Source organism: Nesoenas mayeri, assembly GCF_963082525.1.
Source record: "Nesoenas mayeri genome assembly, chromosome: 13".
In the NCBI taxonomy this organism is placed as follows: Eukaryota; Metazoa; Chordata; class Aves; order Columbiformes; family Columbidae; genus Nesoenas; species Nesoenas mayeri.
The window spans coordinates 4337779-4363372 of NC_137550.1; the positions used below are offsets into that span (position 1 = coordinate 4337779).

The following is a 25594-nucleotide window of genomic DNA, read 5'->3' on the forward strand; positions in this document are numbered from 1 at the left end:
TGCTTTTATACTTATTCCATGGTGTCAGCCTCATTCCTAGCCACCTACCTTTCTCTGCATCTCTGAGTGCTGCTATATACACACACAAACAAACAATTACGTCATGAATGTTCATTTAGGCTCCCAAGTTCAAGTAATAAAGTTCAAACTTGCATAGCATCTTATGCCACTCAGCCATAAACAGTTACGATTGCATATTAGCTGGAGCAGCCATCTCTTTCAATTCAGCCAGTTTTGGCTGGCCACCATTTATTAGTTTATTATTTATTTTTTAATCCTTGAGTCAGAATGTTTCCTAAGTCACCAGCCCTGAGGGATGCCACAGACTTCAAAATGAACCTCTTGCTGTTGTTAAGATCCTTTTAAACCAGAAATTTAGAGTGTTGTCAAGAACAGTTTTAAAAATGTAATACTGTTTATTTTGCTTCAAAAACATTTCAGCATTCTAAACATACAAAAAAAACAGAACGTTGCAAATTCGTTTAAGTACAGAGTGTTTTTGAACTTCAGTTGCTGCACTGGCTCTTCACTTAGTTGACGATGAAGAGATGTCTACAGTTTCAGTTTAAAAACTACCGCACTTAACTAAAAAAATCCATACACTTCTCATGCCAGCTGAACCCCCTTCCACAACTAAGAATGGCAGCAGAATGCTATTTCACTATATACAGAAAGACAACTTTAAGCTAAATGGACGCCCACTGTAGTGTAAATAGATCTACCCTCGCAGTGCATGCTTTGGGCCATGGCACCCCGGGGAACGTGCAGCCTTTCCAAGTCATCACAGCTCCTCTAAGGCATCATAACCCTAAGCATGTACCACAAGAATCTGTCTAGTTTTTACAAACTATAGATATGTACAGTTTATAACCCAGGATTTTCTAGCCAATAACCATATAGTAACACCACCTTACAAATTAAAAAAATGCTTGAAACATTTTTAAATGCTTTGTTACACCAACAGCAAAGTGCACAGAGTTAGGAGAACACTAGAGCGCCTTTTCATTTTAAAAATGTTTGGAAATATGTACAACTTTGATACAGTTTCAGGGTGCTCACTACACCCATGGCCACTTCATGTAAACCAGTTACAATTTCTAGAGCACTTTTAGAAACTACAACGCGATCGGAATCCGAATTTTTTTTTAATTAAGCCTAATAAGGGCAAAAGACACCATCTCAAATAAGAGGTGCTTCATTTATGGTGTTTCCCCTACTCTATGGTATTCACATGGAGACAAGTATTGTACAGTTTTATTCATCATCATCATCTTCATCCTCCTCTTCTTCATCCTCCTCCTCCTCTTCGTCTTCTTCCTCTACCTTTTTCCGAGCAGCTTTGGTTGCTGCTCCTTTTGCGCCATCAAACTTTCCTTTAGACTTGTAGTCTGCAACATCCTGCAAAGTCAAGGGGATGTCTTAATTTGCTCTAAGCAGCAAACACACACAGCATTTGTACAGCAGCAGGCGTTAATGTAAAGGGACCGGCCGTCCACAGCTGCACCCCCAAAAGGAGACACAGCAGCACCCCAGTACACAAGGATGCAGACACCTCAGCACACTCATCTGCCTCCAGATGATGGAGGCCTTGAACCCTGTGTTCACAGTTATTTATGTGAGGAGGAGAAGAGAACCCAGCCTCTCAAACGTTTCCTGCTAACAGGACAAAGCTCCCTTAACAGCACAGCAAACCCTTCGCTGGGGCAACATGAGCAGTTGCTGCTGCACGGCACTGAGGGGAAGCTCTCCCTCCTCGCTGGAATCCGCCTGCAGCTCTCTGACCTACTCCGTCCCAACATACACAAAGTTCGGGTATGTAGCAAACAGCACAATGAGAACAGGTCTGTAAGCCGGAGAAGCTCATGACGCTGGGGCCACCTTAGCTGGGTCTATGTTACAGAAACGCGTCAACACCCGAGCCAGTATGGAAGAGACAAGTGAAAACTAGCCTTACCTTCTCATACTTCTCCTTCAGCTTAGCTGCCTTATTATTGTAAGGCTGCTTTTCACCATCACTGAGGTTGTTCCACATTTCACCTAGTTTCTTTGCTACATCCCCAATGGATATGCCAGGGTTTGTGGACTTGATCTTGGGGCGGAACTCTGAACAGAAGAGGAAGAAGCCAGACCTTGGGGAGAAGCACCAGAGGACAGTCAGCATCACAGCAGCCCACTGGGGGAGGATCCCCTTCCTCCATCCATCACCCACAACATCCACACATGCACTCACACATTGAGCAGAAATACTTTTTAACTTTAAAAAAATAAATCCACAACAAAACACAATCCTAAAAACATGCTGATTTTACTGAGGCCCAGACCTGCAGCTGTTTTTAAGCCCAATGCTGTTTTTAAGAAAGTGTTGTCTATCCTCCCCCCACTCAATTCCATTTTAAATACACGTCTCACTGTGATTCAGTCACTTTCATATCTTCCATCACCACGAGTTAAACTCAGTACCAAGTACTGACAGCTCCTGTTAGTACTCTACAGGATCAAAATTACAAGCTGCCTAGAAGATTCAAAAGACAGTATCAGTAACCTATGATTACCAATACTGCTATACCAACAGTATGCCCCATTTACTTCCTTTATGGAAACCTATCAGCTGTGTTACAAGGCGTAAAAACAAACCAAAATACTTGTTCATTTAATGCCTGAAAGTTACTTACGGTGGTCGTTTCGGGGCATTGGGGTCCTTCTTCTTCTTGCCACCCTTAGCTGGTCCATAGTCCTTCATTTCTCTATCATATCGTACCTTGTCAGCCTTTGCCATTTCATCAAATTTAGCCTTCTCCTTGCTTGACATGGTCTAAAAAAACCACAAAAACCAACACACCAAACCTGTGATTACCCAACTGTTCAATAGCTGGCAAACTTTAATAAGCCAACACGTACTGACTCAACAGGGGAGTTTCAGAATGTGTTTGTTTTCCAGCTGGACCACCTTGGGGACAAAGGTCCTGTACCAGTGACCGCAGCCACAGCTGGCATACTCAGTGAGAGAGAAGCAACAGAAATGGGAGAAACACATACAGAGCCCTTCTTGAGGACACAGGCCTGGAGGGACGCAGCTGCTGAAGGGCACTGCTCGAGAACAGGCAAGGAGGCCAGGCTGCAGTGGAAGCACCTAATGGGCACATACACTGGGCTGAAGCCTTCACAATCATTACGGGAGCCAGCAGCACCCGCTCAATAACCAGGACACCTTGACAAAAACTGCACACCGACCAAAACAGCACTGGCTCCCTTCATGTTCAAACACACACACCTCATCCTAGCAGACACCACAAGAAGGTATCCCTTCGGGAAGTCACAAATTAAGGTACCTTCCACCTCTCTGAGCACTTCTTAGAAAACTCTGCAAAGTTGACGGGAACCTCTGGGTTCTTTTTCTTATGTTCCTCACGGCATGTCTGCACAAAGAATGCGTAGGCAGACATCTTGCCCTTGGGCTTCTTCGGATCACCTTTAGCCATCTTGACTCTGTAGGAAAGAGGGGGAAAAAAAAAGTGAATGCACATATACATGAATGTATATACATAGGTGTGTATACACACATGCTGTGCATATATTTATACGTATATATGCCACCATGCCCTGAAGTGATGTCCCACCAGTAATGCATTCCTTTCTCCCCCTCAATACCTCTTACCATCCCAAATACAGAAACTTAAATTATTCTTCCTTGACACTTGGGTTGCAGACTTGGGCCAAGTGAAACTGGTCACGGATTTAAGGTTTACATTGATACATATTTACATCATGCCCAAAGACTGGAGACAGGCTATTAAATACACATACTCCTGCCCATTAAGAGTTATATATGAACTAACATAAAATATTTGTTTTAGTTGGCTACCATGCTGGGGCTTGAGTGGCATGCACAGTGCCAGGCTATGACTTATCCCTGGAGTAGCTGGAGTTCATGTTAGCAGCTGCTGTCCACGCAGAAAGGCAGGACAGATTATTCCCCCCCAGTAAAAGAGCACAACCTTTTACAGAAGGACTGCAAATAACGGACAGTTTTAAACATAAAAGGACCCATAGAGTTCCGCAAGGTGAGGAACACTTGCTCTTGCTCCACCAAGTGACATGTTCAGAGGCACAGTGGTCAGTGCAAAGATGTGATTAGCAAGTCACCGAGAGGACGATGCAAACTTTTGGGCTGTATTTCTTTCCCCCCTCTTCTGTATTTTTTTTCTCTCAACAAAAGAAAAGAAAACAAAACAAAACAAGCAGCAATACTTCCTATTTACAGCTTCTTAGGCATTTTAAAATTTAATTTTTATTGGCACAACGTTAATATTTAATTACGCCTATTAACCCCCAAAGTGCAGCAAAAGTGGCTTTAAACTGCCCTCTCCCGCCCCGGCCGCTGCCGGAGCTCAACCCCCGAGCCCCGCGGAAACCGGGGACCGGGCGGCGAGGCAGGAGCGCGGAGCGGGGCTAGAGCCACCACTTGCTCCCAAAGTTGGGGGCGAGCGGCCCGCCGCGGCCGGCCCGGGCTCCGCTCCGCTCTCCTCCCGCCATCTTCTCCCCCCCAAGGTCACCGCGGCCGCCGGGCTCCGCGGGGCGCGGGCACCTGCGGCGGGGCCGGGGCCGGCGGGCGGAGGGGGCAGCGGCGGCTCCGCCAGACGCCAATAATTCATCTTCCATTTTGTGAAATGCCTCCTGATGAAAGAAAGTGCCCCTGAAATGCGGCGAGCCGGCGGGCGGGGGGCGCCGGGGGGCCGGGCGGCGGCCAGGGGCGCCGGCCCGGCCCCGGGCGGACGGTGCGAGCGGCAGCAGGAGCAGCGGCGGCGGCGGCCGCGCTCCGCACCCAGGGCCGGCCCCGCTCGCTAAGATGGCTTCTCCCAGCGCCGCCGCCGCGCCGCCGAACAAAGCCGCGCTCCCCCTCCGCCGCGCTCGGCCCCCCGCGCCCGCCGCCCCCGGCCGCCGTCCCCGCCAAAACGCCGCCCCCGCCGAGAAGGGGCTCCCCGCTCGGCCCCCCGCCGGGCGGCGGGGGCGGCGGGGCCGGGGCGCGGGCGGGAGGCGCCCCCACCCCCCCTCCCGGCCCCTGCCTAGCGCAGCGCTCTCTAACAAAGGCTCCCGTGCAGCCATTATCGCCGCCGCTACGCTCCTCCGCGCCGCCAGAAAAAGAGTGCAGAGAGCCCCAGGGCGGCCCCCGGGCGCCCGGCCGAGGGCACGGGGTGGTGGGGAGAGAGAAGCCGGGGCGAAAGCGAAAGGTTTGAGCCCCCTGCGGGGCGTCGAGAAGGAGATTTTCCTCGCCGCGACTCCCCTCCCCATCCCTATGCCGCTTACACGTCTTTCTTCCCTTCGCCGGGGCTCTCCAGCGCCAGCCATATTAATGCCCACAGCACGGGCGGCGCGGCGCGGGGAAGAGGCGATACAGGGCCCCGCCGCGGGCGCAGCCCCACCAGAGACACCTTTTCGGGTAGGGGAAGAGCAGCGGAGACAGAGGCGAAAGGATCGGGGGTGTTTGGAGGCGGCAGCAGCGAGAAAAAAACTGCTTCGCCGGGACACACGGGCGCAGCGCGCAGGGTTTATCCCTGTCAGATGCTAAAGCGACAGCCATATTAATGCAGAATAAACAGCGGGCACGGCATTGCGCACGGCCAACAACTTTCCCACCGCCGCCAACCCACCGAGCCCACCCAGGGGAAGGGGGCAAATAAAAGCCGAGGGCGCCGCGCGTTTTGCCGTGCGACATTAGGAGGCGGCAGAGAAAAATCCCTGCCCATGCGGGGGAGAAGAAGAGTTAGTCCCGGTGTAGTTGCTGCACCAGCCATATTACTCTCGGCGGCACGGGAGCCCGGCGGGGAGAAACCGGGCTGCACTGGGGACAGGTAGCCCCACCGCGGCGGGGGGGACCTCCCGGTGGGGCAGGAGAAAAGTACGGGGGGCAAACGCTGCGCCTCGCCCGCTGTCCGCCGCCCCGCCAGCTGCGCGCAGCATCTGCCTCAGTACCACCGATACCCTTGCGAAGGGCTAAGAAAGTTTTGGGTGATTTTCCCGATTTTTTTTTTAAATTAAAAAAAATTAAAAAAAAAAACTCGAGGAAGGAACAGAAAACAAAAAAAAATATAATAACAAAAAAAAAAAATCCCGGGGCAGGCAGAGCAGAGGGGTGAAGGCGCGGGGGCAGGGCGGGGCGGCAGCAGGGCGGGCAGGGGGCAGCCGCCCCCCGAAAAGTTGCGGCGGGGCTGCACGTACCTGTATTGTTCGCGGGAGTGTGGACAGGAGCTGGAGCGCAGGGCACGACGCGGGGCTCGGCGCGGCTCAGCCTCGCGTTGGCTGCCTACGAGAGCGGCCTGATTGGCTGCGGGGCTCCGCCGTTTAAAACAACCTCCTCGCCCGCTCATTGGCGCGGCGCCTCATGAATATTAAGCACGGCCGCGCGGCGGTTGGCCGGCGCGGGTGAAGTCATTCATTCAAAACGAGCGCCCGCCGGGAAAAGGAGTTTGGCGGCGCGCGCCTTGGCGGAGTGGGGGGAGAAGAGGAGAAAAGTTGGCGCGAGGGGGTCTCGCGCCGCTGCGCGCCCCGCGGAACCTCCGCCCCGGCTGGCGGGAGCGCTGCGGAGCGCGGCGCGGCCCCGCCACGTGGTTGCGGCTGCCTGGGGAGCCGGTTGCCCCATTCGCCGTGGAACGGAGCGGGGCCGTGGTGCGGAGTCGCTGCGCGACTTGCGGTGCTCAGCCTCCCCGCGCTGCCCAGCGGAGAGCCGCGGCGACGGGCAACGCGGGGTCCGGCTCCGCACACTGGCCATGCTGGTGCCCTGTTGAAGAGGAGATCCGCTGCGAGAGCAGAGGGACGAGGGGAGCCGCGGCAAGCGCAGCAAAGGGACGAGGGACAGCTCCGGCAGCATCCCCGGGGAGAGGGTGGGACCTCGGCCTACAATAGCCTTTTATTGCGAATTTCTGCCCTAAAGCCGTAAGGGCCCGATTCCAATTCCAGCGGCACTGTTTGCAGAGCCGGTTACTACTATGGGTAACAGGGAAGGGAACCGAGCCCGAAATAAACTCCACTGACAGTCACATCACACGATGGATGGGAAAGGAACTACAGAGCAAGCAACTGCGTGCTTGTCTGCGGAATCAGGGAGTTTTACTCAATCATTCATAAAATAAAACACCAAAACAACTTTGTTTACTATTTCTAACCTAATTCTGCACTTTGTTTGGTATCAACTTTCTAGAATTTGGTTGTTACTATAGAGGCTGATTGTATACAAGGAAGTCTGTAAACATGCCCTTCTGACTGAAATCAACCCAGCATGGCTCTGAGGCTACAGGGACAAGAGCTCCTTTGGCTCTCTTGAAAGAGCTTCTCCCTATAGGGCAGCTGCCAAATGGTTAAACTGGTATTAGTGGCTGACCACAATTGTTGCTTGGCTCAGAAAAAAGAACTGTTATTTTAAGGCTGGAGTGGTAAGACTCAGAAACCACCACATACTGTTATGGGCTGGGTGTAACTGCCACCCTTCTTTTAAGATAGCCAGAAGAAACAGTTGCCCTCTTTAAGGAATAGATAGTGAAAAGCAGACTCCACCCTGGGCTGAGATGCTGACAGACAGTGGGGTTTACCAGATACTGCCTTGTGGAAGCACTTATGGCTATAGGGTTGCCTTTGCCAGAACAGATCGAAACAAAACGGGTGATGAAACACAGAGGAATGCCAACATCCACTGACAGATCCGCTGGGAAGCATGCTGAATTTCACCCAGGATTTCAGCCAAAGCCCTGCCTGGATTTCTCCCTATGGGTACACCTCAGCTGGTCTAACAAGCACCCAAATCCAATTGTCATCCATACACAGAACCACTGAGGCTTATAGAGACCTTACACTCGTGTCCTGGGGCTTTCCAAGGCATATATGGTAAAACCAGTCTTACTAGCTTCTTGTCCTATTTCTGCCTTCTAAAACCAAAAGCATAAAACAAGGGGTTCATTCATAAACATTAATGAGGCTACCTGAGGGACTGTATTCTGTAGCATCATCATAAAATAATACAAGCAATACTACTGCAGGATAATCTCTTTGTAGCTGACAAACATCCCTCTCACCTATTTTTAGAGATACTTTAAAGTGTTTCAAACTAGTTGAATAATTAAGGCTTTTTTTCTTGGCTTTGGAGCTGCACAACTTTTTGATCTGAAGCACTTTCTTCCTTGAACCACAATCTCATCCCACAGAGCACAGCAAGCTGGGGGCATTGCAAAGGTGAGGGGTGGCAGCCCCAATGAACAGGCTTGCTTAGGACAGGCACCTGGCATCAAACTCGCAGTCCCAATAGCTGTCTCCAGACCATCCCTCCTATTTCTCATAGGCCAAGGGAAACTTTCCCTAAGATGCTTGTTCTAGGAAGGCCAGGAAAGTTTTGACAGCTGGTCAAGGGGCAAAGGAGATATTTTGGTAGCTGAGAGACAGCTGGGCTGAAGGTTTTGTCCTAGCACTCACAGCATGGTTTTGAAAGCAGTGGAGGGCTGAGTAGCAAACGGGTGAACATAACCCACATAGGGAAAGGTTCTGCTCACCTCCAGAATTGGCACTGCTGAAAGAAATTCTCCAGTAGTGCCTTCTGCCCTGCACATTGCACCTAGCCCCTGCATCTGGGCACTTTCTTGTGGTGCACCAAGAAAACAGCCTAGAAAGTTGGCTGAGCCCATCTAACCTTTTGCTACAACCTCTTCCAGGCCATGCAATCCTACTGCCTCCTGCACCCCAGCTCTGGCCTTCACCTGACCCCTGTGGGAGCCAACGCAGCTCACTAACCTAACAGAAAATAAATAAAGGAAGCCCAAAATTCAACCTTCTTTTTAGCTGGGTTACTTTTCTGCTGGATTAGTAGACTATATCAGTATTCCAAGGGGCCAGGTGAGTACCAGAGCCAAAGCAAAGGAGGGTGCAGAAGGGTACAACCACGAGCAGGGACACACTCCTAAGTAGTGCAGGTTTGGCAAATTTTAGGTTTGGTTTGTTTTGGTTTAATATTACAGATTATTGTGTATTTATGCTATAGGAAGGTACAGATCACTGTTTATTTATGCTATAAAAGAAATTTCATGACACCTGGCCCTTGGCACAGAAGGCAGCAAAGTTTGCAACCATGCCAGGAGAGCTCAATGCGTAGTCCTGTACCTTCCCTCCCAAAAGTTCTGACCTGATCCTCACCATGATTGCTACGTGTGGGATTTATTTTGCAAACACTTGCTTAATTTTTAAGCAACTGTCGACCATACCCTGCATCCCATAGCAGGGACCCAGGCCAGGCAATGTTGAACATAAAGACCCAGGCATAAAATTTGGCTCAGGGTCCCACAGCAAGCAGACAGCTTCCAATACTTGCAATAGTTTGCTGCTGAGGAGATCGACTGCGAAGTACCGTCCCAGCTAGAACTGCCAAACACTGAAGGCTTCTGGCCCATGTAGATCTTGTTGGCGCTGTCCAGGAAGCGGCAGAGGTGCAACCAGCTGAAGCCATGTCACTACCTGCCAAGACAGAATGACATCTCTTTTTCAGCTAGAGATGATAGGACAAGGAGGCTGCAGTGGAAAAATCTGAAGCCACCAAGGAGCCCTTGAACAAATCAACAGATTACATAAATACACCTTAAATTCAGGAAAGTCAGCCACAGTTGCAAATAAAATTCCACCTTCTGCTCCCTAGAATTGCCTGAGGTCTAGAGTAAGTTCACTTATTCTTCAGCCAACGCTGGGTCTCGTCTGAACACCAGTGAAACTTGGTGGGGTCAGCCTTCTCACAGCTCTGTCCTGCTCCAGTTGTGTCAGATGGCTAGCAAAATAAGGCCCACCAAATATTTAAGTTGTTCAGAAATCAGAAGTGCTAAAAAGGAACAGAGCGATATCTGACCTTTGTGGAACACCATACCATGGGTCTAGTAAAGAAACTGCATCCTCACCACCACTGCTCAGCTCCACAGCTCATCCAGCTAATCTCCCTCCCATCGGTGAGACCATGAATCCCTCAGAGGGATCCTGGATGGCGACTGTGTGTAAAAGATTAGTCCTCAAGAACTTTAACAAGCTTCCCATTCTGAGTCCAAATTGTTTTGATGTACAAAGTTATCCTGACATTAACTTGTACTTGACCTCTGTCTGGTTTCACTGGGCATTTGCTCAGCATTTGGGGTGATTTCAGCCAAACAGCTGATTTGAATTAACGTTGCCTTGCTTGTTGTGTTGGCTGTCTTGATCACAGGTAGCATCACCTATCAATAGGTAGGAAGAGGCTAGTAAGAATTCACATATTGAAATTTCAAAGCATCTCAGTGAATTAGAAGCACACCAGTCACAGAAAAATGACTAGGGCCCTCAATGAAATGATATCCTCAAAACAAACTAGTGTGTCTGAAAAGCTTCCCAAACATACATGATCATTTTCAGGAGGAATAAAACAGTTACCTTGCCCCCATTTTGGAGGGGCAGCTCAACTACACAGTGCATTGCCAAAGCAGTTTCCTTATTGAGGAGATTCTTGGGTTCAGATTCAGCAGCATTAATGGAAACAGCCACAAAAGTTCTTCTGGTCTGCATCATAAACACTTGGAGGTGTGCTATTTTACCCCATTAGCCTTTATTTTGTAGTGCTGATACCCGAGTTTCCATCATTCTATCCACCAGCTGACGCAGGTATCAGAAACCCAAGTCTGCAGGGCCAAATAACTGCACTGATATGTTGGATACCAATACAGCATCCATCCTTTTGCCCTTTTCCCAGCTTTGGAATGTGTTGAGCCCATGACTGTGTGGTTAAATTAGGAGCGCCCATGTTGTTGTGCTTCTCATGATGACACTGGGGAGTCTATTCAAGGCAAGGAGTACAGGGGGCGTCAAGAAATCTCACTGGAAACCCCGAGACCATCTGCCTGCTGTCTTCCTGACCTAAGTAATTTTCTGAAGCCTTCTAGGCCACAGAGCATTGTGGGTCACAGGAAAAATATAAGTCTCCCAAGAAGAAACACGCTGTCCGTGCACAGGGTGAGGAAGTGGATTAAAACATTTCTGATAAATATTCAGTTCTGTCAGGAATGCAGCTTAGTTCCTGTGAAATGTTTTTTCAAGCAACCTGGATATCCAGCATCAGTACAATAAAGATGTGCTCAAGTCCTAGTAGCAACACCAGACTCTCACCTCTGCCATGAGGGGTTACTGCAGGTATCAGCACAAGGTCCTTTCCACCATGCCCATTCACAGCTCTTCCCTGAGGCTGGACTGACCGGGCTCAGATGTTTCCTAGGCAGTTGAAGTCCAGCACACCCGCTCTGTGAGATGGTCCTAGTGCAGACACACGCAACCCCAGCACATCGTCACATTCCGCACAGCTGAGTATGAAACCATCCTGCCCTTAGCAAAGCCAGTTATTCCATCGCAGTCGATAAGCTGCACTTTAAGCAGTATAATTACAACTGCATTTGGCGCTTCCACTTCTGTCTGTATCACATCTCTTCACAACCCTTACCCACTGGCAAAATTCTCTAGTGAAGACTTGACCCGAATGAAAAGGCTGATATAAATACATCCGTAGGGTTCTGCCAGCAATTAGGAATAAGGGCGGGGGGAAATCCCTCTGAGGAATCTAACAAAGCCAGGAAACCTTTTTAAGCAGAACCAGCCTATCAGAGTGACAGAGTTGACATTTAAGGTTGGATGGACAATAGCGACATGAAAAGTGTTAAATGACCTGTTCATCTCAACAGCATATTCATTAGGCTAGTTAGGAGGCTGTTTCAAAAGCCTGCAGTTTGGACCTAGCTTCTCCCATCACTGACCTTCTGTGTTAACATGCAATAGAGACAAAGAGGCTCAATTAACTCTTCTCTAACTGGTATAGTTAAAAGCTGTTTGCAAAGTTTTGATTTACAAGTACAAGATTTTTTTTATTATTATTTTTTTTTAATCAAGAGTTTGGCTTCAGTAAACACGAGGAGGAATCTCTCCATACGAAACCCTACCAATCTTACAACACTTGGAATTTCCACGCATGGATTTCTTCTGATGCCCACGGCCTGAGGCTGAATTCCAAATCCTGTAACTATAGTAAAATATTTGTAATTGCTCACTGGGATCTCAGCCAGTGCATATATTTCTTCTTTAGCCTATGAAACAAAGAGAGCCATCTTAAATACATGCTGAAAGTAGAAAATAAAATTAGCAATGTTGTTTAAGGAACTTGCCAGCATGCAAGGTCAGAGAGACAGAGGTTAATCTGATACCAATTCAACAATGGGAAACCTAATGTTGCAACAATTAAAATATTAGTCCAAATGAACAGGTGAGCCCCCAAAACACCTAATGGGGTGGCACAGGCTGTTATCTCCTGTAGCCATATCCCATTAAGCTGGCAGCTCTGCAGGAGTAGGATACACTCCCAGTTGCACACACAAAATTAATTATTGTCAAATGCACTTCATGGGGACTGAGGTGAGAAATGCAAGTTGAAGTAATTGGCAGTCATATTAGGCAGCAGTCTGAAACCTCCTTGCAGTATAACCACAGATAGGACCAACAGAAACTCATGGTTATCTTCCCAGGTGGGCTCCCCCTGCTTCTTGTCACGCTGTCCATACTCCTCCTGGCTTTCTTTTTTGCCTTTCTCTCCCTCCTCTCCTGTTCTTGCTCCCCTTCACACCTTGGCCCAGCTCTTTCCCAGCACACGCTGCTGAGCTGCCTGGGGGTTGCAGGCAGCAGGTCGCCCCTGCACACCTGCTCCAAGAGATTTGCCAGCACCGGGTAGCACCTCCTCCACTGCCAGGCTCCTGGAAAATGCATGTCCCCTGCATACTGCCTCCTTTCATCTTCATCTCATCTCTGCTCCCTCTTCAAACACATCCTTCCTTCCACAGCACACTTTCTTCAGGCACCTCCTTCCATGCTCAGGTACCACAGGACAATCTGCTTCCACGTATCTTCTTTTTAAAGAGGCACCATCCCAAACCTTGTAACCCGCAAGCAACCTGGCACATGAGAAACGAGCAAAACTCAACTGCAGAAGGGCATTTCTGCTTCTGTTTTGCATGCAAAGAACCACAGTCAAAAAAATTAAAGGTATTGAAGAAAAAAAAAAGCGTTTATCTACCTAGCCCACCAAGCTAAATATTATACTAGAAGTAGGAAGACAGGACAACAGGAAACAGTGTCTGCAAGTTTCCCATAGCCTTCAGAGGAGATGGAATCTAGATGTAATTTTAAAGGAGAAGATTGTAAGTGTTTTCCTTGCACTTTAATTGGCAAGTAATCAAGGCCACATTCAATGCAACACAAGTTCTTGCAATCACGCTGTGACAGCAGACCTAGAAACTCTATTAGGAATCCAATGCAATTACAACGCAACAGCAGTCCTGCAAAGGACTAGGTAGAAAGGGAGACATGACCCCACATTAGACAGAAGCTAGTGATGACACAGCCAAGGTGTAGTTCAGACACCACTGAAGTGACAGTAACGGAAGCAATCAAAAGGGCTGGCACTGGGGCAATAAAGCTACCATTGGATATTTATTTCACAGTCCTGAAGCGCTGCTGTAGTCAGAGTTGCTTTCAGATCATCCAATAGCTGTCTCCAAAACCGTGAATACCCCTGTCCCACACTCAGCAATATCTGCACATGAGTGTGTATCCTTTTCTGTTTGGCCATCCTGCCTCTGCCCATGCTTCAAAACAGGACCAGGGCAGCGCACAGCATACAGACAAGGGGATACATGGAAACCACTCATGTTCAAATGAATGAAAGAGGAGAATGTTCTCCAAGAAGCATAATCGTGGTTCTACACTATCTCACAACATGTTTCTGAATGTAGCTTTGGGTCTGGCCATGGTTTTTAGCTTTTAAAGACAGGCTGCCTATCTCCAGACGCCCATGTCACTGCTGAGATGGGGAGTGATGTACAAAGTCCCTGGCTAGAGAGAAGGAGGAGTAAGTTTTCTCCACAAGAACTGTGAACCAAGCATTCAGTATCTCCCCACATGGTTAGGCTGCCAGGATGATCAGCTGCAGGAGGGCATTGTGCAGACCAGCAGTTCCACCAGCATCTTGGGTAGGTTGGAGGTCTGGGTTTAAGAAAACAAGGAGAGCATTGGGTGATTCCAGCCTGATGGTGAAACACGTTGTTAGCACAAAAGGGCTTTAAAAGAGCTAAAAATGTAATGATCAGAAAACACATCAACAATATAGATCCTGCAAAGACAGAAGCTGAAGCAAGTTTTGTTAAGCTGTGACCAGCACTACACTGCTGGGACGTAAGAGTCCCAAAACTGACTGTAAAGCTGGGAAATGCCCATATGCACATAGACTCCCAAAAAGCAAAAGAAAATTGAAGTTATAAGTATTTATAGTTTAGGAGAACATTTAAACGGTTGTAAAAAACAAAACAAAACAAAACAGGGTGACACTGCACAAGATGATTCTTGGATTGTCCTCAAAGGCTTAGGCGGACCTTCAGTTAAAGGGGAACAAGAAGCACTGGCTCAGGAAAGCCCTCAAAGTCCCTTAAGCTTCCCCCCCTCCATGACCTCTCTGTCTCCTATACATTTTTTCTTCTCACAAATATGTTCAGAAAATATCGTTTCCTTTTTGGTATCAGTTTGGTGCTATCACTTCACCATAGCAACAGCCAGCAAACAGCAGCTCCAACAACTGGAAGCTGTTGGCTGACTCAGGTAGGCTCTCTGGCAGCAGCAGGCTCGAGACTCCCTGCTTTTGGAAAAATTATCAGTTCCATAATTCTAGATTTAATTCCACTGAAAGAGAATATACACAACTAACTAAATGCTGCCAATTAAACTATCAAGAAGGCAGTAATATTTTCAGTCACCACGCTTTGTATGCAGCTACGCTGTAATTAAGGTATGACAGCAGATCCCATAGACACACCAAGCTACTATTAAAGTAACTGCCTCAAGTTCTGGAGACAGCCATGGACAATGAACCTCACTGGGACAGCAGGGTCCACCCCAGGCAGTTCTCCTGCATACCCCTCTCTGCTGGCATGGGCCAAACAGCCTGAGCCACCAGAGCCGGGGGCTGAGATTTTGTGAGAGACCACAAGTCCAGGTGACTCCCAAGCAATGCCCAGTGGTGAGGATGTATCTGAGCCAAGACACCAGAACACGAACTGAAGCAGATGAGGGTCAATCCCACTGCTAGTCCATGGAGATGTCACACTCAGAAGGACAGCAGGGAAATAAAGAAGTCAACAGGATGATGAAGCAATGAAGGAGAGGAAGGGGAGAGTTGCAATGCACAATTGGGACTTAAACGAATGTCTTAAAATTACTGAAAAGCATAAGAGAGTTGCAGGCATCCAGCTCAGGTTGATAATGTAGATGGAACAATTTATTTAAAAGGAAACTTAATAATAACGGGTGTAGATTTCTGCCAAGTGCTCCTTAATTCTTCTTGCTTTACATTCATTAAACATCTGCTTTGTTAACATACTTAAGCCCTGTTTTGCATAGAACTGTAGGAACATTACAATGAGTGAATAGAAAATATATTTACAGTGAAATTGTTTTAAAAATTGTGTAACATATGTGTGCATATATTTGTTATAGAGACACATATGTATACATACAAACATTAAGAATCACTTTACAATTACGTGAAGGTGAACTTCCCATCAGAAATTTGCAACTATTTCAATTTTATTTTATGTTTCTTAACCCTTTTCAGGTTTAAAAGACATTGTCTATTGAGATCATGGTGTGTATTGCATACCTATCAAAGATTCCACTGAAGTAATTTTTTTTCTTTAATTACAAGTTCTCATATCAAGACAAAGGTGTTTGATAAAATTCCCCCAAAATGTCTCAGTTTTGTGCTTTTCCCCAGCTAAAAGCAGACATATTTCAAAGAAAAACAGCTTCAATCACAAAAGACAGACAAACATACTGAAAAGATTAAAACAAAATAAAAATCAAAAACCTGCCAACCTGTCTTCACTGTATCCTCAGAGACGGCACAATTTCAGGATATCAGCAGCAGCTCAGTGTATCTGGCATTTAAAAATACCCAAATAGCTTAGACCCTGCACAGCTCTTGTTGTTCTTTAATTTATAAACTAGTGTCCAAAACCTGACCTCCAGTTACAAAACCCCACTGAATTCACTGGAATTTCATAGACTAAGTTCAAGACAGAATTATACTTTTTGTTGCTTAATTGGCCCATAGTATATTGGTTGGTGGGAGATTATTTATTTCCCACCAGTGAATAAACTGATGAGATAAAAATTTAGTAACTAAAAATGGTTTTCAGAATCCCATTTTCTTGGGAAAAAGGTGTAATTATATGGAAATGGCAAAGTTATTTGATCTCACTGTGAACATGGTGACTGTGGTCCCTAGGTCGTCTTGTGCTCTTTCTGTCTTTCCATCAGCTCATTTGTTTTCCATGTGGCTGCTTGTATATACACAATTGTCTCTGGTTATCATATGCTGAACACGATTGTTACGTGCTCAGATTTATTCCCACATGAAAATTATTTGAAAAGGGGTGGAATGAGGGGGAGAAACACAGCCATCATTTGAGGAACTCACACAGTAGAGCGCTCAAGAGCTTCCTTTCAGATTTGGCTTCCCTGCCAAGAAAAGGCATTGTTGCAGTGACAGCCAAGAGGCGTGTGTTACAACACGGAAATCATATGGGATGCAAAATTAAAATCTCAATCACAGGTGAAAAATCAAGGCAGTGGAGGAGTGTGTATGCAGCATTGCTCTTTTCTTCCTGCCTCCTGGAAAAAATTGCAAATGCTTTGTCCTTCCTGAGGTGACACTGTAAGATGGCCAGTGCCTAAACCAGGGTAGCTGAGTCCCCTCCCAGCACTGCATCCTTTCCCAGCACGGTGTAGCCTTGGGCTCTGCTTAGAGCAGGAGAACAGTGTCTCTCCAGTCACCAGTTACCTCCAGTGCCTGCGCTCCACCAGCCTGCATCCCTGGTCCTGTCAGGTCTGCAACTCCAGACACCTGGAGTGTTTGTCACTGCTCAGAAGGAGCATGGACTACATTTGCAGCAGGGGCAGCAAGTGGAGCGCTACGGGCTCAGGGAAGAGGGGCTGGAAAGCTGCCTGGCAGAGAGGGATCTGGGGGTATTGATTGACAGCAGCTGAACATGATTCAGCAGTGTGCCCAGGTGGCCAAGAAGGCCAACAGTATGCTGGCTTGTATCAGGAACAGTGTGGCCAGCAGGACTAGAGAAGTGATTGTGCCACTGTACTTGGCACCGGTGAGGCTGCACCTTGAACATTGTGTTCAGTTTGGGGCCCCTCACCATAAGAAGGACATTAAGGAACTAGAGAGAGTTATAGAGGAGGTGAGGAAGCCAGTGAAGGGCCTGGAGCACAAGTCTGGAGTGGTTGAGGGAACTGGGGCTGTTCAGCCTGGAGAACAGGAGGCTGAGGGGAGACTTTGTCACTGTCTACAGCTACCTGAAAGGAGGTTGTAGCATGGAGGGGGTTGGTCTCTTCTCCCAAGTAGCAAGTGATGGGACAAGAGGAAATGGCTTCAAGTTGGACCAGGGAAGGTTCAGATTGGATATTAGGAAAAAGTTCTTCATGGAAAAGGTTGTCAGACATTGGCACAGGCTGTCCAGGGAAGTGGTGGAGGCACCATCCCTGGAGGTGTTTAAAAGGTGTTTAGACGAGGTTCTCATGGACATGGTTTAGTGCTAGAGTTTGGTTAGGTTATGGTTTGACTTGATGATCCTGACGGTCTCTCCTGACCGAAATGATTCTGTGATTCTATGTCACCTCTTCCACCATCACAGCAGTCCGTGGCCCCTTCCAGCTACAGCAGACCTCTGCCAGCACAGCCAGACCCGTGACAGGTCCTTACCCGCCCATCCCACCAAAGGAAGAGTGCGATTCTCCGATGCCCCAAGCCATCACGGCCACATTGGCAGCACCCTGAAGGACAGCTCAAGTGCCAGAGTGACTTGTACACCTTGTCACAATCTCCACAGAGTAGTGTGGAGGCTAACACTGATGCTCAGCTGAGGATTCACATCATGCTCAATGACAGTTTAAGACAAACCTGTCAAGCCAATGCAGATCCAGATAGAAACCAGGTGCTTTTTCTCCACGCACAGACCACTGTATTTCTCAATGGACAGACCACTGCATTTCTCAACGGCAGATTATGCTCCTCAGATTCTTCTACTCTCAGCTACTCAGCATTTCTTCCGCATTGTAGTAATTCTGGCCGACAAATCTCACTACTATTTACCCTCTTCGGATAATCACACCCTTACAGTACCTCTCACAGCCTAATGTTTTACAATGAAATCTGAGAAGGTCTGAATAATCCTAATAGCAGTTCGGCAGCGGCACTCACACAATTATTATATTAAAGGTAAGTGTGCTCCTACCAGCCCTCCATTTAAATTTATAGTTATTGGTTCCATACAGCAACATGGTAAATGAAAGAAATCCCCCAGCCTTCATTTAAGAGGTTTATAGTAAATAAAAAATGCTGAGGGCTGTGTGTTGGCCCCCAGTTCGTCAGCTCTCTGTGCAGGAAGGGGATTCAGGCCCCCTTTCCTAGGCACGTGTAAAATGCCGGGTGATATACAGCTCTGGTCTGCCAGGAGCAGCGCTGCAGCGAAAGCCAGAGGAACTCAGGCCACCGGTCCTAATGAAACCTTGTCTGCATATCCAGGCTGGCAAGGCTGAGGCAGAAGCCAGCCATGGTCTCCTGCAGCCTGCTTTCCCAGTGACACGCCAACATCTTTTCACGGATTGGAAATTTCCTGGGTGTAAGGTAACATGGAGTTGAAATGGAGTTGAATCCCTGATTCATTTGGTACACAGCGCCCTTACCGTATTGAACAAAGGCTGGCAACTCTGACAGATGTGACAAGTATCGTCTGAATTATTTTTTCCACAAGGAGCGCAGACCTTGAGAAGGTTTTTAAACTATCTCCAGAGACTGAAGGCCGCTCTGTTGTTTTGAATTCAGACTGCAGGGAAGACAGGTCTTCACTTCTGAGGTTTTAGTTTCAGTAGCTGCACAAGTAACTTTGGAAAATACACCTTGGGTCTGATCCCAGCTCTTACCGAAGTCATCGGCCAAGATCCTGTGCAAGTTAACAGGAAGAAAGGTGTGACTCTGCTATGTAAAGCCAAGCATGTGGAGGATACTCAGCGCTATCCTGCTGCAAGGTTCATTGCTCCTGGGTGAAAACACCAAGGTGCCTGGTGCTTCTAGGTGAAGACACCTTGGCACAATGAATACACACAAGTGGATGCATTGCATTGGTGTGGGATGCATCATTCGAGCCAAGAGTAGGCACCCTAACAAAGAGGAATGAGTCTCTCCTGTTTTCCCCTCACATTCCTCCCCATCTGTTTCCTCCTTAAAATAAATAAACAAACAAGTGCATTGCTGGATGAACCTCAACCCTAAACAGCCCATATCCCTCACAGGTCTCTGCTGCTGCCCGATAAGACCTGTCTCCCCAGAGCTGTCTGACACGGCGCTCTGACCTGCCTTCCTAACCCCAGTGCAGCTCTTCCCCTTGCAAGCCCACACAGGAGATTTTGTCTGTTCCCCTAATTTGTTGGGATTTCGTGGCAAGAAATGAATGTCAGTGTTTCTACGAAGGAGAAAAGAGTCACCAGCCATGCAACATCCAGTGACAGCTGCCAGCACAGCCAGCTGTGGCTGGTATCTCACTGACAGATCACCCAATGTATTTCAAGACTTGTCCCATACTTAGAGAAACTCTTCCCTTCCTAATAGGTGGCACAAAGCAGAACTGGCCAGTTTGCATCTCTCAAGGCATACTGGGGGTCAGTAGTGAATCTGCATGCAGGAATGGGTCTGAAAAACTGCACTTGTAAATCCCTCAGTGGGAGAAGTTATAGTCCTCCCTCCCCCTGCTTACAGTATCCTGAACGTCAGGGGCTTTACACTCCAGCAGCATGCTCCCAGTGTGCCTTGCACATCTGCTGAACTAAGGTAAAACCGGACACTGCAGAGCTGTGATTTATGTCACCAGGGTAAGGCACTGCTGGAGAGGTCCCTCCCTGCTGCAGGAGGAATACGCACTCACTTCTTTTCCTCCTCACACGTCCTGCCCTTGCGATCAATGCACGGTTGCAAAGGGGAAGCCTGTTACGTGATTGTCACCGCTACTCCTCCTTTTGCGGTCTCCAGAAATACCAAGGCACACGGCTACTGGGTTGCTATGCAAATGCACTGGGGAGAAGAAAAGTCTCAGCCTCCCTACCACGCAGCCTCCACCAGAGCTGGCCAGCTAGCCTGGCTACGAGGAGAGTTAACTCAGTGGAAGAAGGCAGAGGAATAAAAGGCATTCCTTTCTCCATTTGTCAGGCAACAGGTCACACATACTTGCAGACAGATCCCAAAGCCTGTCTACTCTCACATTTCCTCTCTTCCTTTTCCTGACACATCTTCTTGTGCACTTTGCTCAGCTTTCGAAGTAACACTCCTCCCTGCATGTTCTCCTTCCCACTCCTTGTCACTGGAGTCCTGCTGCTGTCATCACACTCCCATCAGACGACTTCTTTCAACTGTGCGTTTCCACACTGTCTCTCCCAACTGTCACATACGCTTCTGGTTCAAACATCTGTTCCTCCGCCTCCCAGGAAAGTTACTCCAAAACATGCTGCTTTCCATCTGAATGGCAGGAAGGACAGATTTGGTTGTACACATGGCACTACACAACCCTCCATTCTGCACAGTGAAAGCCTCCTCTTTCATTATTTGGTCACATCAATTCCCAGGGATGCAGGCTCAGTTCCTACCTATTCTGCTAGGATGAAACGCAAGAAGCCTGTTTCTTGCATCCTGCAGCCCAGTTGCATCCTCTACGGGGCAGGGGAGCAAAGGAGAGGGATACTTGTTCTCCTGCCCCAAAGGAAGGTATGCACAATCATTTTCTGTAATGGGGTAAATGGATATCACTGCAAGAATGACTCGACTCAGTGCTGGTACAGGGAGGCCACATGTTTCACAGTGCCAGCAAGGGACATTTACAGGATCAATGTGACTACCCAGCACCTAATAGCTAGCAATGCCCGATGGTCTCAAAGGGCTTATGCCATTGCATAGTGAAACTGAGACCAGTGCCAAATACAGTTGTGGGGGTTAATTCAGGCAGTATGCCCAGCAAGATGTCCGGCACAGTCTGCGAGCATCTTGGGGCTCAGAAGTAGAGAATGTTTCCAGGTCTCTGCAGCAGGTCACAGCAGCCCCAGCGCCTGCACACCCAGCTCTGCTGGCAGCCCTTGAGCTGCCCAGCCTTACCGGGGAGGCCACGAGGCGATCACTGCCGGGGGGAAACAACTGGTCTCTGGCCTCCTCCTTGCTCTGTGCTTGTGCACTGGCTGGAGGCAAGGCCGTGGTGCAGGAGCAGCATGCCTGAGCAGCATTGCTGTGTCTTTATGCTTGGACAGACAGAAACATCAAAATCTAGTTCTCCATAAATCCTCAGGACAGAAAATTACATTCCAGACCTTGGGTCCTTCTGTCTTTCTCCAAATCATTTGGTGTCACTCAGCAGAGACAGCAACAGGAACTATGAGGGGTCTCTGGTCACACTTCACCCAGTGATCCTCTTCCAGGTGGAGGGAGGACTGCAAGCCCATGCTATACATCTACCATCTCACCAGCAACAGCTCCTCCAACACCTCAGCCATCCCTGTGAGCTGAGTATCAGTTGCCGGTATGTTCTCATTCACGGAGCACACCACATGCACAGCACGAGGCTTCTCACACCTCTGGCAAACCTCTGAACAAGTGGTAGAGCTGGTCACAAGCCACTTGAGTCAAGGCAGGGGACACGTTCGGTTCCACTATCAGTGCGGTCACTGGGAGTCCCTCCCTTCATAGGGAAAACTGGTCTTTCATGGGCTTCAGGCTCATCCCCAAACCAGGCATCAGAACTTACAGAAGAAGGTTCAGAGGGTTTTTGTTACTGGTGGTAAGTTCTGCCCATAGCTGCAACCCCAGTGAAGAAACTGAAATGTAGTTTCTATTCTATTCCCTGTTCAGCTGCTTATAAGTTTCTCAAACAGATTCCTATTCAGGGTGAAATGTTCAGTGCTTGGTCTCAGCTCAGAGATGATTTCTTTTATTTCCCCCTGCAGGAACTGTGAGCAAAATACTAAATGCATAGATTTGGAGTTTGGGGAGCACGAGCAATCAGATATTTCCCCCTTGTTCCCTCTGATACCATATGTTCCAATTGGAAATTTTACACTTGCATACTGGTAACTCGTAAATGGTGGAGATGATAGACTTCAAATGTTCTCATTGCGAGGCAGAAAACAAACCCAGGTTTAACAAAATAATTGGTTCAATACTGTTAGGATGAGTTTAAAGAATTCTGAAAATGCTTTTCCTTTCCCTGGTATCCCAGGAGGGACAAGTACACAGGTTTTATTTTAATCTATGTGCTATAACTTTAAAGATAGCTGACACAAGGTGGTCTTTGTTAAGATGTATCTATTTGCTTTGAAATCCGAAGAAGTTCAGCACTTACAGGCTGCAAGAAATCACAGACCTGTTATTCAAGAACTTTTGAGCTCCACTACCAAAACCGTCAGAAGTCTGCAAACAGAACAGCTCCCATTCAACGCATTTTTGTGCTCATTTGCAAACTCTGTGGTGGGATTGCTTGGAGCCTTATTCCCCTCAACCCCAAACTCACTTAAAACTAAAGGCAGAGAAACAGTGTTTGGAAATCCAACCTTCCAGAAGCAATAGCACCCTAATCACCCTCACCCACAAGGTTAGCTAGGTCACCTTGCATATCACACGCTTACGTGTTTTCACTTCAAAGTCAGGCCTAGAAGCCCCATGCAAGCTTTGGATAACCTATTTATACTCTACAAGTTGGTATAAATACGTGGGTTATAAGACACAGTCAATTACCTTTAAGCACAGGTACTTCCTGATGACAAGTGCTCCATCATCATTAAATTCATAAATGTACATAGATGGTTATATACATTTTTTTTTCCAGGGGTAGATTTACTAAAGAGGTGTCGGGGCAATATCTCTCTGTCCCATCTGCTGTTACCACTGCATGGCACAGACGCCCTTTTGCATGTGGCTGGTGAGTTCCTGAAGAGCTGCCCAGCACACCTTACTTCCCCCACTCCATCCATAGTCCTCGTTACAGACATGACACTACTGACAGCTCACGTGCATTTAACAACTTGAGCAGCAGATCACTACCAAAACAGACTAGCACATCCTGGCATAATAAAACAGCATCTAAAATCACCCTGTCTGGGCAAGGAAGTCTCGAGATCTGAAACTCACCAAACACAAGAGTTGGCACACCATGCAGGGAGCAAACAGTGGCTCTCTTCCAGTCCTGCTGACCAAAGTGACCCAGCAGCCACCTGGAACACAGCAAAAGACAAAACCTCTTTGGCAAGCAGCTCCCAGCCTGTTCTCTGCCTCCACAGCACGTGGCATGGGCTGGCTTCACGTCTAGAGCCCCTGAGTGCTTTGATCCCTCAGACAGTTATGCACCTTAATGATTCATGACTGTTACTCAAGTCCCACCTGCAAGCCAGGAAGCCTCCCCACCGGCCTGGGGGACAGCTGTGGGCTCCCTTCCCCGGCCTGCGGGAGCTGCTCCCTTACACCAGTCTCACAATAGTGCTATGGAATTAATCTTGATTTATGGCAGTGGGAGGGAGAGAATAATCAAGTCCTGTGTCCTCACCTTCTGAGCTACTGGTACTGCTCTGATCTTCTTCATACTTTGAAGTGCTTTATTCTGCTCAGGTTTGTAGAATTACTTCTGTATCCTTAAGCGCTGGTCGTTCTTTGCTGTAATTCCTTGCAGTGGCTTCTGGAAAGGTGTTTTTCTCCCTCCACTCCCCACAATAAATGAGTTTGTCACTTGAAATATACTACCAATGTGTTATAGGTCCCACAGTGTTTGTGGTTATATCACAAGTGTTTGTTTATAGCACCATAATTCAGCAATATCTTGATTACAGGAGAGATGGTGTTGTAACTCACTGTGGCTAGAGAGAATATTATTTTTCTTTTCCTTTAATATAAAATGTTGATTTTCAGTCAATACACTGCAAGAAAAAAGTGCAGTTGTTACCCTAGTAACCAGCTGCTTTGTAAACCATAAGATATTAGGAGCACAAGGTGTTAATTGTTCCAAGTGTTGCTCGTGGTCAGGGATAAAAGCTAGAATGGGTGAGATCATGAGAAACATCTGGGAATATAAGGTCAGCTGGTCTCTGCTTGGAGAAAGCCTAGACAACAGCAAGCAGAGAGTCAAAGCAAGAAGTAATGCTGCCATCAGAGGAGCAGAATGATCTGAATCATGGCCGTGTGTGAAAGCATCCCCGAGTGAAACCTCCAAGAACAACGAGAACAACACAGTTCTGGGAGCCTGGCAGGTTTTGCCAGACACACTCAGAGTTCAGCAGCTCCACCACCAGTTGTAGCAGCTTTTCCTACAACTGCTTATTCCCCTCTCCATTTCTCCTTCTGCTCTGTGTCCTGGGGTTCCGTGTGCTGTGCTCCGGAAGGCTCCTTTCCATGTGCTTGCTATTCAGCATGAATTAAGGAGGTCTGTCCTGCAGAAGGTGCCACCACCTATCTGCAGAGCATTTCCTCTGCCAGAGCAGGCCAGGATGGAGCACCCTCCCTGTCACATACCCACAAGTTGCAACACAACTTCATTGCCCTGCTGAGCAGCTCTGGCTCTCAAGCTCCTTGCACAGCACACACCACAACTCCTCTCCGGCTGCTCCTGCTTGCACTCGTCCTGGCCGCGTTGTCTGCTGAGAAGCGGGAGCACTCAATTGCCTGGAGTGCAGACTGAACTCCACAAAGCATCTGTGTGTCTGCCCCAGCCTCCTGCAAGACAGAGCCTCACAACTCCAGCAGGCTGCACGCCGGGGCTGGGAAAGCAGCACCACAAGGGCTTCTTCTGCAGGAGGCCTCTGAGGGAGAAAGACTGTGAGGGCTTCTCCCCCACGTCTCTCCTCTTTCGAAGATAAAAGCAAGCTGGCGAGACAGCAGCCTCATGCTCTGCAGCATCTGCCACCTCTCCCTTCCCTCCACCCCCTCCCCAGTGCCTGCGAACATAAAGACTGCTAGATCTAAAAGAAAGTTTTCTGCTTTAGCCCTTTTTAGCCATTTACCTGCTCTGGATGCCCACTGCCAGCACCTGCATTCCCTTAGGAAATAAAGGCAAGGAGCACAGAAAAAGCAACATATTTATAAGCCAAGCCCCGCCCAGGGGCGGGGTTATGCTAATTAGGGAGCCTCTGTCCCAGCATGGCACATGGAGTACATATAGACGGCAGTAACATATGGAGAGGAGGGCTCACGCCCTGCACGCCACTGCCGTTCCCAGCACGCGTGGCTGGAAGGTTTCACGCTGTGCGTTAGCCACGGGCACTCAAGAACAGAGGAAAACGAGACCAAGCTCCTGCTTTGACCTGAAGAGGAAAAGGATGGGGTGCCAGGGTTGGTGCCCTCATGGGCTCCAGTTTCCAGGGCTACATTCCTGATATTAACTTCTGGGGAGAGCTTTTCGCTGTGTTGTTTTTATTTACTGACTCTTGGCACTTGTAC

The 25594-nt window shown here is 48.1% G+C and overlaps 1 protein-coding gene across 5 annotated transcripts; it reads right to left on the reverse strand.

Annotated features, from left to right (window-relative positions):
• Positions 1 to 472: 472 nt before the first annotated feature.
• On the reverse strand, positions 473 to 25193 carry HMGB3 (high mobility group box 3). 5 transcript variants are annotated; one of them, XM_080352573.1, is made up of 7 exons: positions 25159 to 25193; positions 23300 to 23382; positions 9347 to 9489; positions 3330 to 3486; positions 2673 to 2812; positions 1955 to 2129; positions 473 to 1398 (listed from the first exon to the last, which is right to left on the reverse strand). In XM_080352573.1, the coding sequence occupies exons 4-7, from the start codon at positions 3477 to 3479 to the stop codon at positions 1255 to 1257; spliced, it is 609 nt and encodes a 202-aa protein (XP_080208699.1). In that variant the 5' UTR covers positions 3480 to 3486; positions 9347 to 9489; positions 23300 to 23382; positions 25159 to 25193; the 3' UTR covers positions 473 to 1254. The 5 variants fall into 5 exon arrangements, with proteins under 5 accessions (XP_080208699.1, XP_080208698.1, XP_080208700.1 ...); XM_080352572.1 differs by lacking the exon at positions 25159 to 25193 and adding an exon at positions 23712 to 24056; XM_080352574.1 differs by lacking the exon at positions 23300 to 23382 and having other exon boundaries at positions 25159 to 25189.
• Between the last annotated feature and the right edge of the window lie 401 nt (positions 25194 to 25594).

Excerpts from the sequence above, each read along its gene's own strand:
- HMGB3 (XM_080352571.1), bottom strand. The coding sequence starts at position 6,365 with ATGAGCGGGCGAGGAGGTTGTTTTAAACGGCGGAGCCCCGCAGCCAAT. Across the intron at positions 2,813-3,329 it reads AGTGCTCAGAGAGGTGGAAG|ACCATGTCAAGCAAGGAGAA; the intron begins GTACCTTAATTT and ends TGGTTTTTTTAG. Across the intron at positions 2,130-2,672 it reads AATGCCCCGAAACGACCACC|GTCTGGCTTCTTCCTCTTCT; the intron begins GTAAGTAACTTT and ends CTTCTCCCCAAG.